We start from the raw sequence: 16,355 nt of genomic DNA, 5'->3' as shown, positions 1-16,355 counted from the left end.
CTGCGCTTTGTTATGGCTGATTGTGATATCGACTCGAAACGATGTGGTCAGCATGGAAGCGTTTTGCTGAATCTGAAAAACTGATGTGGATGATGTTGAACAGCGAGCCTCAAGCTACCGTGGTCCGTGGTTATCAAAATTCTCCCTTCTTGGAAATTGTTGATGAACAGCAAGTCTAACAAGATAGAGAATTACTACTATATTTATCATTCAGGAGTTGAACTCGTCGCAGCGGAGAGGAGCAATGTGGTCGAGCTCGACGGGGAGCCCGTTGGCCGGCGACGGCAGCGGGTCCCTGACGAAGGTGTTCTCCTCCCCCCCGCAGCAGAGCCTCCACCTGAAGTGCCTCACCAGGTAGTGCATCGTCACCAGCGTCTCCACCCTCGCGAGCTCCATCCCGGGGCAGATCCTCGGCCCGCCGCCGAACGCCACGAACGAGTACGGCGGCGGCGCCGACGCCGCCGCCTGGGCGTCGAACCGCGACGGGTCGAACTTGTCCGGGTCGTGGTAGATGGCCGGGTCCATGTGCGTCACGCACGGCGCCCAGAACACCTGCCACCCTTTCGGGATGACGTAGCCGCCGTCGAGCTCGACGTCCTCGAGGGCCCTCCTGAAGCTGCCGAACACCGGGGGCACCATGCGGAGCGTCTCCTGCGCGACGCGCCATGTCAGCTTCATCCTCGCCACGTCCTCCCATGTCAGCGCCTCGCCGTCTCGCTTGCTCCTCGCGATCTCCTCGTGCTCTGGCCATGGCGTTGTCAGAGGGATTCGATCTTGGCAAATGGAAATGGTGATGTGATGTGTGAGTTACTTGCCTTGGACCATGGCGGCGAGGATGGCAGGGTCGTCGGCGAGGTGGCGGACCATGAAGGTCAAGAGGATGGCGGAGGTGTCGTGGCCGGCGGTGAGGCAGACGATGGAGTTGTCGATGATCTCCTCCTCGGTGAGCAGCGGCCGGCCGCCGCCGCCGTCGCCGTCTCGGAGGCTGACGAGGTAGCTGATGAGGTCGTCCGATGGAGACGACTCGCCCTGCTCCAGGTTGGCCTTCTTCTCCCTCACCGTCGCCGCGAGCAGCCGGCGAGCCCTCGCGCTCGCCCTGAGGCTCCGGCGGAACGCGGTGAACGGCAGGTCGAGCGGCACCGCCCACAGGCCCTCCAGCATGTCGGCGAACGCGGCGGCGAGCCGCTCCCGGACGGCGCCGCGCGCGAGCCCGAACAGCAGGGTGGCGATGACGTCGAGCGTCAGCAGCTTCATCAGCGGCAGCACCGCGACGGTGCGGCGCCCGGCCCACCGCCCGGCGAGGTGGCGCCTGACCTCGCCGTCGATCCTGCCCACGTACCGCCGCAGCATCTCCGGCCTCAGGAACTGCGCCAGCGCGCCGCGCACGCGGCGGTGGTCGTCGCCGACGAGCTCCAGCATGTTCCTCCTCCCGATGATCGCCGCGAGGCTCCGCGGCTGCTTGGGCGCCAGCGCCTCGCTGAGGAACACCGCCTTGTTCGCCGCCGGGCCGGCGAGGAGCACCGTCGGCGCGCCGAACAGCGACAGCTTCGACACGGGCCCGTACCTGTCGATCCTGCCCTGCAGCCACCGCTCGGCGGTGTTGCGACGCATGGCACGCAGCAGGGACAGGCTCTGGCCGACCAGCGGCAGGCCGAGGGATCCCGGCGGCAGGTTGCGCCGCGGCGGCGGCTTCGTCCTCGTCGATCTTCCGGCCAGGTAGACGGCCAGCGGCGTGAGGAAGGCGACGAGGAGCGCGACGACGACGACGGCGAGTGCCATTGCAGCGATGGCTAACTGGGACGATGAGTGTGAAAGGGTTTATGTGTTGAGACTTGAGAGAGACCGACAGAATGGCATCCGCATACTTCTTTCGTAACGGGGTGACAGGAATCTGATTTAAGCCGCTTTCATATGTAATTAACAACTATGTCAAAGTAGAATTGTTTGCAGTTTTTTTATTTGACATTCATATTTTAGCAGCTGGACCCAAGCTAATAGGAACCGTGTTACGACGTCCCATTGGCATGGTGGGAGATGCTAGCCAAAAAAAAAAAAGATGCGCCTAAGAAATGCTTGCGTACCTTGATCCTACTGGTTATTTGGGAGATCTGGAATGGAGAGAACTTCAAACAAAAGAAGACTTCGGCCCCTGGCCCTAGGTTGTTCAACAAAATAATGGAAGAAACATGAACTTGGACCCTAGCTGGTGTTAAAAAGCTAGTGAGTTTCATCTCTGTACAACTTTACTTTTTTCTAACCCTAGGGGTTGTATTTTTCTCCCATTTTATTTAATGATAGCACAGTCTCGTGCTGATTCCAATCAAATTTTACCTTAAAAAAGACAAAATTTGCTACAGGACATAAAAAAAATGTGTAATTAGCTAAGGGACACCACAAGATCGTGAAACGACTGAGAAACACTTAAAAAAATGTGTAATTTGTTGTTAGACACTTTCATCATTATTTTATCATTTTTGGGCTAGATGGAAAGAGAAACAATTCAAAAGGACCAGATTGCTCTTGGGGCTAGATTATTTGTAGCGTCGGTGTCGTCGTCATCGATGCGCGTCGCTGCGTGTCGTTGCCACCACGGTTGATGCGCATTGCTGCCGCAGCTAATGCACGCCACTCTCTGCGCGCCCGATGCGTGTCGCCACCGCCACCAAGACACGCCATAGCAGATGTGCGCCGCAGGCCCGCAACCATAATCGATGTGGTGAGAGGAGAGGAGCTGAGAGGAGACGAGTGTGAATGCGTGATGCGGCGTAAATGTTTTGGGATGCGGCGTCGAAGAGGAGAGGAAGTGGGATTAGGGTAGATTGCCTATTGGGTTGTGATGGGCTGGGAGACCTGGGCTAGGAAAAGCTATGTGTGAGGCTAGGCCACACGAGTAGGGCTGGGCCACGAGTGGTTAGGAAAATCTAAAAAAATTATAAGTACTAGTCAACTAATTTTTTTCTCACGAGTAGGGCTCAGGCCCAAGCTGCCCTAGACCCAGTTCCGCCCTAACTCCCTCATCGTTTCTTTTATTAAAAATACATCATATTATTAAAGCATTTTGCATCCTAAATACAACTATATTACTTAGACTAACCAAAACATAAAAGTTTTTATTGGTGAAAGATAAAGTTGTAGGGGTCAAGTGTCAAATTATAAGAGTGCGTGCTTGGTCTGTCACGTTCACGTCACACGTGGGTGTACAATTCATCTAATCACTTCTCTACTATTATAAAAGATGTTTTTGCCAGTCCTTTGGTACATCATCTGTGTTTGAGTCAGTTTTTAAGTCCATTCGCTTTACATATCCGTATTTGATTCGGTTTTTTTAAGATCGTTCGCTTTTAGAAATACAAAAAAAGTTTTATAAGAAATATCTTTAAACAAACTTGCATGATAATTTGAGACGATCAGACTCCTAATTGCAGCTTATGATTTTGTAAAAAAAATTTCTTTCACTCGTTGCAACCCACGAATATTTTTTTTTCTAGTAATAAAGATTCGGTCGTACGCAGAAAACAAGTTTTTAATAGTGATGGGTTGGGAAGGGAGAGCCGCAGATCGAGTCCTGTCTCTCTCAGCCAACACCGATTTCTACTTCACGTGGGCTGTGCCCGAGCTTATTGGGAGAGTACTTTGTTTAAAGGGACACGTTTTTCAAACCATTAAAGGATGTGTCCTTTAAAAAATTGAAATAAAGTCATTTCTAAAATTAGAATAACTGATCATACGCAAATCACCAATCTCTTCCTCGTTTTTGTCTGTGGTTTACAAATTCCCTCTGTTTCGACTGAAGCCTAATTCTTGTTTCATGCTAAAAAAATTAAGAGAAAATTGAGAGAGGTGAGGATATTGTTTGTGAAAAAAAAGTCAAATTTTGCTATAGGACATGCAAAAAAAACGTGTAATTGGCCATAGGACACCGGTTGTATTTATTATTTATGGATCAAAATAGGTGAGATATTTTTCTAAATACCCGGATTGCCCCTTATCTTTCCTTCTTTTCCATCTACCATCCGCCCCTCGCTGGCCACCGGGGCGCCGCCGCCTAGACACCCCGCACCGTGCCGCATGGCCGCCTTGTGCCAGGCACCGCCTGTCCATTGCCGCACCATCTGGCTGTTGTGCCGTGCCACCACCTGGCCGCCCCGCGCTGCGCCGCCTGGCTGCTGAGCCGTGCCGCCGCCTGGCCTCCCTGTACGGTGCCGCTACCTGGCAACCACCTAGCCGCTGTGCCGCACCGTCGCCTAGACGGCCCGCACTGTGCATCGGCGCCTCCCCGCCTGCGCTTGGTACCTCTGCCCGGCCGAGCTCCTCCTCCGCTCGGCCTCGCCCCGCCGCACCAGCATTGCCGCTGTGCCGTTCCCGGCAAAGTCAATGGAAAGGGGAAAATAAGGAAAGAGAAGGAGAAAAAGAAGGAAAGAGAAGGGGCAATCCGGGTATTTAGAAAAATATCTCACCTATTTGGCCTGGAAATAATAAAATAATACAACCTATGTCCTACGGCCAATTATACGTTTTTTTAAGTGTCCATCAGCCGTGTCACGTTTTTGCGGTCTCCCAGCCAATTACACTTTTTTACGTGTCCTATAGCAAATTTTGCCAAAAAAAAGCATGCTTGTCTGTTCAAGAAAGTGGACAAAAGAGGAGGAAAAAAGAACTGATTGAGCAGCTATTGATGGAAACTGATAGAAAGGAAAGTCAGCTGAGAAGGATGTATTTGAGCAAGAATGGAGGAAGAGATATAAATTAGAGGATAAAATGGAGGTCTATGAACAAGAGGAGAGATTTTGGTAGAGGGATGTGGAGAACAATGTATCTTGAAGGGCGATTCTAATTCTAATAACTCATTTTTCATGGATTGGAAAATAGGGGAAGGAAGAGTCACATTTTCTCACTACAAAAGGGTTATAAGCTACTAACAGAATCCCAGAGCATACAGGACACCTATGGGTACTATGGCCTTATTTGGCAAATTGGCAGGGAGAAGAGACTGCAAATGCACTTGAAAGAGGGAGTGTGGGCTAATGGAGGGGGTTTGACAGAGGAGGATGCTAAGTTTACTACAAACTTGACAACAGTAGAGCTATAAGTGCAGATAAACTAACTAGCTAACTGATTTACCTAATGGCACACGTAGACCCTTTTTTAATAAAACCAAAAGAAAAGGAATGCCTTCAGCATCTGTTCTTATGATGACACTATAACATTGTAGGCCATTCCACATTTCTCTACACAATGATCATAAGTCACTGCATTTCTGAATAACTTTACCACAACCTTCATACCTGCAACACTCTGACACCTCAATTAAACTGGAGAAAACATAAACTGAAACGCATGGTAATATACAGAAACATGTGGATCCTTTTAAGCATGAGCATATTCAGGGGGGCTTCTGGTCTCAAGTTCAATTGGGAGTCCAAGAACAGGTATCGGAACAGGATCTTTCCTGTAACCTTCTTCTTCGCAGCACAATTTCCACCTGAACTGCCTCACTAGTTAGTGCATGGTTACCAATATCTCGGTCCTCGCAAACTCGTTTCCAGGGCACATTCTTGGGCCTCCCCCAAATGGCACGAAGCAATAAGGTGGGATTGAAGTGTGGTTGTCAAATCTAGTAGGGTCAAACTTGACCGGGTCATTGAAAAAATTTCCATCCAAATGTGTGATACGTTGAGCAGTGAAGACCTAGCATCGCAAGATGTATGTGAGAGTAATAAAAAGAAATTTAGGAGTTGGGTACATTGTTCAGATCGAAACATCACTGCGACACTAACGGCATAATTGGAATGGAAAAGATATCCAATCGAAAAATAAATTGGTTAATATAAAAATACTTACTTGCCAGCCTTTCGGAATGTGATAGCCATGGTATTCGATGTCTTTGACAGCTGTTCGGAAGCTTCCAAATATTGGGGGAACAGTCCGCAGCGTCTCCAATGCCACCTTCCATGTGTACTTCATCCTTGAGACATCATCCCAGGTTAAAGGTTCATTAGGCCCTTTCCTCCTAGCTATCTCCTCTTGTTCTGTGGTTCATGATAGGTGCAAATGATACCGTGCTACTCAGAAGATTAAAACACCAAAATATAGGCACACGATACAATATAGAGTACTAGGTGCTCACCCTCGGTTATCTTGCCAAGGATGTCTGGATCATTAGCTAGGTACCGGAGCAAGAAGGTGATAAGAACAGCCGAATTCCCATAACCGGCAGTCAGGAGTACGATTGCATTGTCCACAATGTCCTCCACTGTGAGCGAGTGTGTGCCTTCAGAGCGCAAAACAAGCATGTATGTGAAGAAATCATCAGCTGAACTGGAATGGCCTTGCTGCAATGCTGCTTCCCTTTCGCGAGCAATTTGCCTGAGGACCTTCCTGATCCTCCGGCTCGCTCTCAGGCCCTTGATGAACTTGGTGAAGGGTATATTCACTGGCAGAGATAGCAAAGCCTGCACAAGTGTCTCAAAGTCGGTGGCAAGGGCTTCTCTGATGGGACCTATCCCTTGTCCAAAGACGACTGAGCAGATGATGTCAAAGGTGAGCCTCTTCGCCAAGGGTGCAGCCTATAATCACCAAAGTAGCTCACAAACATGTCCATACTACAAAAAGTTGTTTTTACTATACATAAAGGTCTAACAATTCAAACAACAGTAACACAATGTTCATACCTTGACAGTTTTATGACCAACCCAGTTCAGGTCAATGTGCCTCCTGACCTCCTCATCCATCTTACGCATATACTTCGTCACCATCTCTAGCCTCAGATAGCCCTGTAGAGCACTGCGGACTCGCTTTAGCTCCTCACCTGAGAGTGTCAGAATGGACCGCCCAAGGATGGTGTTGATCGCCTTTGTCTGGGTGAAAATGAGGTCCTGGTTGCTGAATACAAAGTGATTGGCCGCCGGGCCAGCCATAAGCACTGTTGGTGAGCCAAAAAGTGACATCTTGAACACAGGACCATACTTCTTGATCCTGTCCTGGTACCACTGGTAATCAGTATTACTGCGGAGGGCACGAAGAAGGGAGATGCTCTGGCCAATCAATGGGAAGCCAAGAGAACCTGGAGGGAGATTATAGGATGAGTACTTGCGCCTGATGACAAAGCGGAGGAGGGTGGGTATGAGCAAGGCAAGCAGCAGAGCAAAAGGCATGGAGGAATCCATTGATGGAGTATGTTGTTATGCACTATGAAGGTTGGCTGATCAGCTTGTGGATTTGTCTACATGTATGTATATAGGCAAACCAGAGTTGTTTTCTTTCTGCATGATAGACAAGGGAGTATGATTGAACAAATTTGATATTTTCTTTAGAACTCAATAAATGGCCTAGTTGGCAAAGCTGAATATATCACTTTCTCAAAAGTCATACAACAAACAAGCAAAGATTACAAATTGAGATAAGGGAACAACCCCTCATTGTCACCAGAGTAATGAGTCTGATTCATGATAACTTACAATATTAGTTTATAAGTAAACAATTCTATCACCCCACATGATAGGAGCAGCTTAGCACGACATAGGTGAATTACTGGAAATAAATGGAAGCCAGCTCAAAGAATCACATTTATGCTAGCCAATAGAATTTCTGGATTTATGCTAGTCAAATAATTGCATTTCCTCCTCAAATGAAAGACACAAAAACGAATTCCCTAAAAAAACTAAAAAGGGAAGTACATAGACAAGCAAATAATGAGAAGAACTGATTCCTTTGGATCTAATATTAGCTCGAGGAAAGATGCTACATACAACAGAATTAAATTTTGCAAAGCAAGCAAAGCAAACCATTGAAAAGATCTGGTTACAACAATTTGGTCATCCCTAACGAAACGATCCATGTCCTATCCTATGTAATAAGAAATTTTGAACAATATTCTAGATTTAATTCTTCTGCATAACTGCAGGACTCTCAATCGACAAGTATAGTTTTAGCCTTGGCACAGGCCATGTATGCAGGAAACATCCTTTTTTTTTGGCATATTATTATGCAGAATATCTGCCAAGAAAAACAGGTAGACATTTCAAAAATTAGAAGCAAATTACATACTTAGTGGTCAGAAAAGGTTAACTCCAGTTCTATATATGTGCCTGTGCACAAAATGACACATTTACTGTAGCCGCAATTCTTCTGAAAATGGCATGGCCCTGCAATATAGATTACAGAACAGTACTTAAGAAATAAGCAGATGATTCCTCCCAAATATAGCATGGCCGTTTATTTAATAACGTTGGCAAAATCAATGCATTATCAGGATATACACGACAATGACCTCGAGGGCAACTTAGATCCTAAAAAACTGGGCAAAAAGGGAAAGGAAAACGACAGGTCGGATAACATATTCTGAAAATCCACTATGGTCAACTTCCAAGAACAAAAAAAATGTATACAGACAGATAGACTTCGAAGGGATAGACTCTATCCAATATAGATTTGGAGATCACATCACGAATGCAGATTTGATTTAATAATATAGTTTGTCCACCGATCGAAATCGGCAATAATCAGGCCAGGAGATCATTATTCTCCTATACCGACTTTAGGCAGTGATCATTTTACACTAATCCACACCACCAGACCTGACTGAAACCCACCCAAATTCCATCTGTGCCATCACAGATTCACAGCTCGTTCAGCCCCCCATCAACAAATCGAACAACATCTCACCAATCAATTGCAAAGCTAGAAATCAAGAATCCCAGGACACCTAAGAGCTAGTGACCAAACCTCTTAGCGCGCTGCCTGCTTGTTGGGGGGCGTCTTGCAAGTAGGATGCAGGAGGGGAAGCTTGCCCACTGGCGCACCGCCACCGGCCGACGGTGCGCGCCGCCGACGGGGAGCCCCGCGCAAAGCTGCGCAGCTGACGGCTGCCGAATGCGGAAGATCGAGCCGGAGAATGTGGGAGACCAGCCTAGGCCCATGCCCGGATGACCAGCCTTCCAGCCCAACCTCCTTAGAGCAGGAACAATAGCAGGCTAATGCTATTAGCCAACTATAAATATATTTTAATGAGACAATAGCAGGCTATTAGCTAGCTAGAAATATATTTTAATGAGATAAAAGATGTGAGAGAAAAGCAGTGAGCTACAGATTTACAGATTTATAGCTAGCTGTAGCACGGACTCCAATACACAATGTGTGTATGACAGGTGGGACCATATATTAATAGTATAGTAAGCAACTATTATATGAGTTGACTATTAGATTGGTTATAGTTGAATTGGAGCTAGTTGTGGGCTATACTATTAAACTTGCTCTTAGGGCATCCACATTGTAAGCCACGGGTAAGAGTGGTCTCATGTGGGCCATACTACCTAAGGCTACACATAAAGCAACTCTACCCCCAATGGAAGATAATCTCAAATGGATTCTTAAAATCTGAGGGTACTGTGTAAAGATACTACAACCCACAATGCATGCCCTAATCCACAAATCCACAGGAGTTGTTTTCCTCTTCTACCCTTTTTTATATTTTCTTCGGCCACAGCACAGTGCTACTACTTCCTCCTCTTTCTCGTCACCACTCACCCCACCGACGCCCCCTCCGACTCCGTCCCGGTGTGCCCTCTTGTACGTCGCCGCTGGTGGCCGACGGCGAGCGGAGCGCGGGGTGGCCGACAGCGAGCGAGCTACCGCCGCTCTCTCTCCCTCTCTCTTTCAATGTGCGGGGCAACCGACGATAGCGCAAGTGTCGAAGGGACGCGGGGCAGCCGACGACGGCGGCAGTGTGGAAGGCGAGGACCGCAAGGAGCACAAGCAGGAGGAGGACGCGGCGGAGCTCCTCTTCCTCAAGTCGTCGCCGCCTCTCTCTCTCTCCCTCCGCCCGCCGCTGCCGGATTCGGTGGGCAGCGCGAGTTCCTACCGCGCCGCCGCCACCGGATCTGGTGGGAAGCGCGAGCTCCCACCTCGTCGCCGCCACCGGATCTGGTGGGAAGCGTGTCGCCGTCCCGCCACCGCCGGCTCCTCCACCTCTCCACCGACGGCTGGCGCCTGTTTCACTCCCTTCTTTGTCCCAGGTCGTCGCCGTCACGCCATCGTTGGCTCCTCCACCACCTCTCCGCCTCCGAATCCTTTCCACCGTCGGCCAAGGGTGAAAGGGGAACTTTTGTTGCGGGAGCCGTGTCCACAAGACACGACACCACCCAACGCGAGGCCTAGCTCAGTGGCTTTGGCTGAGGAGCAGGGGGGACACGTCCCTCGGAGAGGAGTCGTGCCCCTCTGCTGGGAGACGGCTTTGGTCGGAAAAGTGACAGACGTTAGACGGTGTGAGCAGGGGCACTCTCTAGGGACACCCATTGCTGATGGCCTTAGGGCGTCCACAATGTGAGCCACTAGTGTCCTCACTAACTAAGGACCCTCGTAGGGGAACTAAGCTCGCACTGGTGGACACCCCTGTATGGGCTATACTAGATGAAGGTACTCAAACCCACAATAGGTGTCCCAAAAAAAAACCCACGGTGGGTGTTTTCCTATACTACCCCTCTCTTCTCCCCCCCTCTCTCTCTCCTCTTTTTTCTCCACCTCATTCCCCTCCTCTTCTTTTTTTCTTCGCTCTCTCCGCCGGGTTTCACTCCTTTCGCTCGGCGGCGTCGCTGTCCTCCCCCTCCCTCTCCCTTTCTCTCCCACGAGCGCTGGCGCCACCTTCCTCCTCGCCCTCCCCAGCTACCGCCGCCGCCGCTTTCTCCTCTCTCTTTCTCTCGCCGCCGCTACTTGCCTCTCTCTTACTGCCGCGCGGAGGAGGCCAAGGCAGAGGAGGTCGCGACGACGGCGACCACCACCACGACGTCGTCCTCGTGCTCCTCGGTGGCGAGCACGGGCGCCTCAAGTGGTGGCTACGGCGGCACCGCCGCAGATCCGTCGTCACCGTCGCCTCTCTCTTCTCTCTCTCTCGCCTGCGCCTCTCTCTCTCTCTCGCCGCCACCTCGGGTTCCTCCCCACCGCCGTCGGTCTTTTCCTAGCGACGAGGTCGAGGGTAGAAGGGGAATTCACAGGTGTGGTAGCCGTATCCACGAGCGCCCCAAGCCCCCAATGTGTCACCTGGCAGCGACTCCCCATGAAAAGTTGGCGAGGTGCGGAGAGAGCTGCATCCCCTAGCAGAGGGACGCGTTCTATCGCGGGGGAACGGCGCGGACGGAAAAGCGAATGGCCATCGCTAGGGGTACGACCTGGGGATACCGATTGTAGATGGCCTTATGGCATGTCTATAGTTACGAGACAAAACTTTTCACGTTGTCACATCGAATGTTTGGCACATGCATGAAACATTAAATAAAAAAAACTAATTACACAGTTCACCATGAAATTGCGAGACGAATCTTTTAAGTCTAATTGCGTCATGATTTGATAATGTGGTGCTACAGTAAACATTTGCTAACGACAGATTAATTAGGCTTAATAAATTCATCTCACAGTTTCCTGACGGAATCTGTAATTTGTTTTGTTATTAGACCACATTTAATACTTAAATGTGTATCCGTATATCTGATGTCATATGCAGAGTCAAATTTTTTTTCCAACTAAACATGCCCTTAGAAGGCCGGTTTTATGTCCAAAACTGATGGAAATTAACTCTCCTCATAAATATGCTACAGTATCAAACTTTTTAACTTTGACCATGGTTTTTAAAGTAAATTTTATAAAACTCCATCTAGTATAGTCTAGGCACAAAAACACATGAATTTTGGCACATAACACATATCCTCGCGTATTATGGTCATAAAGTTTCACAAAATCACACCATTAACCATTTTGACATATTCCTATATCAAAATTTGACTCTCTCAAATATAACTTCAATCTAATTCATATCCTGAATCGCTATGCCAGATATCTTGATCCTCAACAATTAAGGCCAGTGTTATTTGATTCCCTCAGCAATTTTGGAGGTTTGTTTACGTTGACGTGGCGCTTTACTTGGTCTAACCTGCTGAGTCATCCTGTAGGTCCTACCCGTCAGTGACCCTTATATTTGTTCTCTTCCTTCCGCCTCTTCTCCGCTACCACTGCGTGGCCAATTTCACCAAGCTCATCCATGGCGCCCACGATTGAATGCAAGAGAGGTAGGGGAAGAGAAGAGAATAGAATATGACTAAAAGCTTCTTGGCCTGCTCGAGGGCATAGTGTGGTCGAAGTGGAAGAGATCAAAGATGATGTTGGTGTAGACGTGGATAGGACGGTCGGGGTGCTCCGTCTCTGACAGTGACAGTGTTGGTATTTCTTAATGACATTACTAGAAATATAATTCCCAGCAATGGTGCAGAAATACTTCTGGTATATTATGGTTACAGAGTTCATCCGTAAGCGCACGGATATACCATTGTAGTATTTCACCCGAGAGTATTCCAATGATATCGTATTTGTTTAATCTCGTGGGAAGATTATAATAGAGAGAACCGTACTAATAATTTATATATTACTTGCAACAATCAAAGTCTAAGCAGGGGTTAATATAATTCAAGAGTAGAGTGACACTAAGCAGAAACATTCATACACTCATTCATAATTATCTAAATTAAGTGGAAAGAATATAGAAAGATCTATTCATATACTTCTAGTATACAGGCATATTATACATACATCCTAGTTATATCATTACTTAGCTAATACCCTCTTTCTGATGCCCTCCTGGTGCTTCGAGAAGCCACCCATGATTGCCGAGTTCCTTACGACAATCCGTCATGACCATCCAACCGGGACTAAATATGGAGAAGTACCATCCCCAGGAAATTAACTTAGGACTATATACACGCGCGAAAGAATACCCGTACTGAGCTGTCACCATCAGCGACCCACCTCGCTTCCGCAACATATAATCTCAAATAATGATATCCAGTAATCTAAACACCACGCTTAAATTACGAAATACTACTCTAATGTCATCGTCATGACATAGAGTCATCGTAAATACGATCACTATACCCACACCATTGCATCTCCCAGATAAGCTAGCATCATAATAAATATAACTTGGACATATAATAAAGTTGGTATTCATAAACTCGAAAAATAGTACAATACCAAAGTAGTAAAAAGAAGAATATTCTAAATAAAGTACAAGTCTTACAAAAGAAGGAAAAGCTACTAAAGCCATACCACCATCCCCTCCTCACCGCCGCGGCGGCGGGGGTGGCTCTGCTGCCTCGGGCACCGCCGCCCTGCGCGGATCCGGCACCAAGGGCGGCGGGGGCGGCCGATCCGGTGCCTGCCATCCCCTCCTCACCGCCACACCCCCCTCCTCACCGCCCCTCCTCCCCTCTTCACTGCCGCGGCGGCGGGGGCGGCTCTGCTGCCTTGGGTGGCCCCGCCCTGCGCGAATTCGACGCCAAGGGCGGCGGGGGCGGCCGATCCGGTGCCGCTGACGACGGCGGGCGGCGAGGGCGACGGATCCAGTGCCAGCGATGACGGCGGGTGGCAGGGACGACGGATCGCGGTGGCGGGCTAGGGTTTGGGATTTTTTTTATTTTTATTTTTTGTTTGCTAAATTTATTTTTGCATGCGGCCGGTATAAGCAACCGCATACGAAAATGGGATTTTTGCATGTGGTTGCACCGGCCGCATGTGAAAAGCTTGATTTTTGCAGACCTTCTCGCCCTTACGTTTGGGGCAATCGTATGCAAAGATGCCCTTCGCCCGCATGCAAAAAGCCTTTCTGTAGTAGTACCGGGTGGTCTGACCAAGTAGCCTGACGGTCAAACCGACAAACTCTAGGAGGGAATCAGTTTCGGGTTGTTTTCATGGATTTTCTAGATTGCTTCATGCTTATGACTTATAGATGGCTTCTATACATATGTGATATTGTTTTGTGTGCTGATTTGAGTCAAGTTGGTGCAAACTTATACTCGGATATGAAGTTTCTTTGTTGTTCATGTGTAGGTGTTGCTTGAGGTTATGGGAGTTTAGCTGGTAATGGTTCGGGACTAGGCTTGGTAGAATTTGAGATCCAGACAGTCAAGTTGATCACACAACATGCTCAGACTAGAGAACAATGCACGTGGAGGTGAAAGTTTTCATATGTCATACACATGGTGTTACATGCTTATGGACGGATGAGTCAAATTTGGATAAGAGTCTAAGTTTGGTAAGTTTGGAGTGTGGAGTTATATGGGAATGTTGTTTCCTGGTTTGGTAGGTTTCCTATGTGATTATGAGTTCTAGTTATAGTTGAATTCGTGGTTAGGGTCAGCCATGTTTTGGGTATAAATAAAAGAGGGGTTGAGGTTAGAAGTATATCAACTTTTTGGGAGAGAAAAGTTAGGGTTTGCTTCGAGACTTCGATTCTAGTTTGTTCGTGAATTGAGAGAAGAGTGCTTTAGACACATCGATGTAATAAAGTTAATTTAATTTTAAGAGTTTCGTTGATTTATGTTTCCCGGATCCCGATGGTCCGACTGAAGTACAATGAGCGGTTAGATCGGCGACGGTGGTGGCAGCAAGCAAATAAGGAGACCGACAGGTGGTCCAACCGGTGGCGATCTGACCAACGACTAGGGTTAGGACTGACTCGCATTGATCTGGCGGTGTGATCGAAGCAACTTCATCAGGTTCGAGGGTGATCTTTTAATTCTGAAAAAAGATTTGGTTTTAGTGTTCCTCTGGTAAACTTGGTTCTTGTATTTGATCCCACATCAATATTTGGTAGAAAACACCCAAAATTTTATGTCTAGATTTTCAAATATAATTTGTATCTTTTCTTTTTTCTTATCTGCATGTATAATAATGGATTTGTAAGCAGTATTCGAAAATATATTGTTCATTTCTGGTGTATTATTTTCTTCTTTTTTTTGCTCGTATAATGAATACAATAGGGAAACAATATTCCAAAAAACCTTTGTCTGTTTCAATGTCCTAATATTTTTTCCCGTTTCCACTCCTAATCTCTTTTTTTCTATTCTTTCGATTAACGTGGGATTTTGTAAACCGTGAAAGCCAACCTAAAGACTCTTTTTCTACTACTTTCTAAGTTAATAGATCACGGCTTAAAAGTTTATACACAAGAAAAGTTTATATATCTGATTTGGATTCATATTCAAATGTTTCTAATAAAATGTTTGTATATTAAAGTATTTTTACGAAGCTTGTATAGTTTTTCTCGATGTAAAGTTTGTACTTATAAACTTATATTAACTTTCATGGATAGCATTTCGTGGTGGGTTACATGCCCGGATGCACGTGCGCGAACACCCCCCATTAGACCCACCCGAAGCTATTGTAGTATAGATTTACTCCCTCGGTTCTTAAAAAAGTCAATTTAAGGGCTCCTTTGGATGCACGGGGAGAAAACCCCTAGGAAAAAACCCCATACAGGGATTTTCCCTGTACCAAGTGAATCCCCCCCCAAATCTCTAGGGAAGCACTTTCCGCTAAGGGAGATTTCCCTGCTACCATTTGGAAGCAGCTCACGGGACTGGGGGATGATTAGGGTTTTTAAGTTTTGAGCCTACTCTACCAAATAATGGCTAGTTGGAGCGCACCCAACAAGATAAAAAATGTCTAAATAAACATAACCGAGCACAAAAATAGAATAATTAAGTTAAAAATGCAAGAAAAAAAAAATCTGAAAATCATATGAACTCCAAGTAGAGCAATAAATTCTAGCTAAAATAGAGAACATTATAGATACAAGCATCAACTTAGTTCATGAGATGATCAAATTGAGGTACCATCTACAGTATTTAGCCAAGTATTATATGAGCATCCAAGAAATATCACTTTCAGCAAATACAAGATGTAATTCATACAATTATCATTTACAAATATCTTGGAAGTGTTTTCCTCCTGCATTCATGAGCATCAACTATCTCCATCGCTGCTCCAAATTGAGAACAAGGCTGAATATACAAGGGCAAGGCCTGTTGCCTACATCCAAGAATTAAAAACACAAGTAAGGGTGCAACCTGTAAGGCTTATTCGTTTAAAAGGAATTGCAAAGAAAAAGCATAGGAATAGGAATATGTTCTAAACTACCATTTGTTTCATAGGAATGCACCATAGGAAAATTATAGGAAAATTTTCAATTCCTCCATTTTCGAAGGAAAAGCATAGGAAAAAATAATCCACTCCAACCTAATGTTTGCATTCCTTTGGTTGGCTTGCTCAACAACATAGGAAAAATTCCTGTGTTTTTCAATCCATAGATTTGCACATGTATTCCTATAGTATTCCTACGTTTTTCCTATTACTACGTTTTGAAAATCCAGTGAACCGAATGAGCCCGTAGTGTTGGTAGAAAAAAAAGCATTCAAATACTTCTTGTATAGAAAATGCAGACTAGAGTATAGCTCTGTGTGGGACAATCTTTGTTTATGCCAATCCAGAGATTCAAATTGAATCATGGCAAGAGGAAGAGTGCAAGAGGACAA

At 46.8% G+C, this 16,355-nt stretch overlaps 2 protein-coding genes across 5 annotated transcripts; both read right to left on the bottom strand.

Moving 5' to 3' along the window:
• Positions 1-127: 127 nt before the first annotated feature.
• LOC4343399 (cytochrome P450 716B1) lies at positions 128-2,037 on the bottom strand. Its single transcript, XM_015791975.3, has 2 exons — positions 816-2,037; positions 128-743 (listed from the first exon to the last, which is right to left on the bottom strand). The coding sequence occupies exons 1-2, from the start codon at positions 1,777-1,779 to the stop codon at positions 211-213; spliced, it is 1,497 nt and encodes a 498-aa protein (XP_015647461.1). The 5' UTR covers positions 1,780-2,037; the 3' UTR covers positions 128-210.
• Positions 2,038-5,116: 3,079 nt separating this feature from the next.
• On the bottom strand, positions 5,117-8,926 carry LOC9269865 (cytochrome P450 716B1). 4 transcript variants are annotated; one of them, XM_015789526.3, is made up of 6 exons: positions 8,725-8,926; positions 8,047-8,144; positions 6,672-7,262; positions 6,128-6,566; positions 5,842-6,029; positions 5,117-5,688 (listed from the first exon to the last, which is right to left on the bottom strand). In XM_015789526.3, the coding sequence occupies exons 3-6, from the start codon at positions 7,164-7,166 to the stop codon at positions 5,500-5,502; spliced, it is 1,311 nt and encodes a 436-aa protein (XP_015645012.1). In that variant the 5' UTR covers positions 7,167-7,262; positions 8,047-8,144; positions 8,725-8,926; the 3' UTR covers positions 5,117-5,499. The 4 variants fall into 4 exon arrangements, with proteins under 4 accessions (XP_015645012.1, XP_066168327.1, XP_066168325.1 ...); XM_066312230.1 differs by having other exon boundaries at positions 6,672-7,063; XM_066312228.1 differs by lacking the exon at positions 8,047-8,144.
• Between the last annotated feature and the right edge of the window lie 7,429 nt (positions 8,927-16,355).

Source organism: Oryza sativa, chromosome 7 (genome assembly GCF_034140825.1).
Source record: "Oryza sativa Japonica Group chromosome 7, ASM3414082v1".
Lineage (NCBI taxonomy): Eukaryota > Viridiplantae > Streptophyta > Magnoliopsida > Poales > Poaceae > Oryza > Oryza sativa.
The sequence above is the reverse complement of the archived record's forward strand: the minus strand, read 5'-3'. Positions and strand labels throughout refer to the sequence as shown.

What these genes read in the sequence shown, in the direction of transcription:
- LOC9269865 (XM_015789526.3), bottom strand. Translation starts at nt 7,166, where the DNA reads ATGGATTCCTCCATGCCTTTTGCTCTGCTGCTTGCCTTGCTCATACCC. An exon ending in CCTTGGCAAGATAACCGAGG is followed by an intron (nt 6,030 to 6,127) that starts GTGAGCACCTAG and finishes CATGAACCACAG; the next exon opens with AACAAGAGGAGATAGCTAGG. An exon ending in ACATTCCGAAAGGCTGGCAA is followed by an intron (nt 5,689 to 5,841) that starts GTAAGTATTTTT and finishes TTGCGATGCTAG; the next exon opens with GTCTTCACTGCTCAACGTAT.
- LOC4343399 (XM_015791975.3), bottom strand. Translation starts at nt 1,779, where the DNA reads ATGGCACTCGCCGTCGTCGTCGTCGCGCTCCTCGTCGCCTTCCTCACG. An exon ending in CCTCGCCGCCATGGTCCAAG is followed by an intron (nt 744 to 815) that starts GCAAGTAACTCA and finishes CGCCATGGCCAG; the next exon opens with AGCACGAGGAGATCGCGAGG.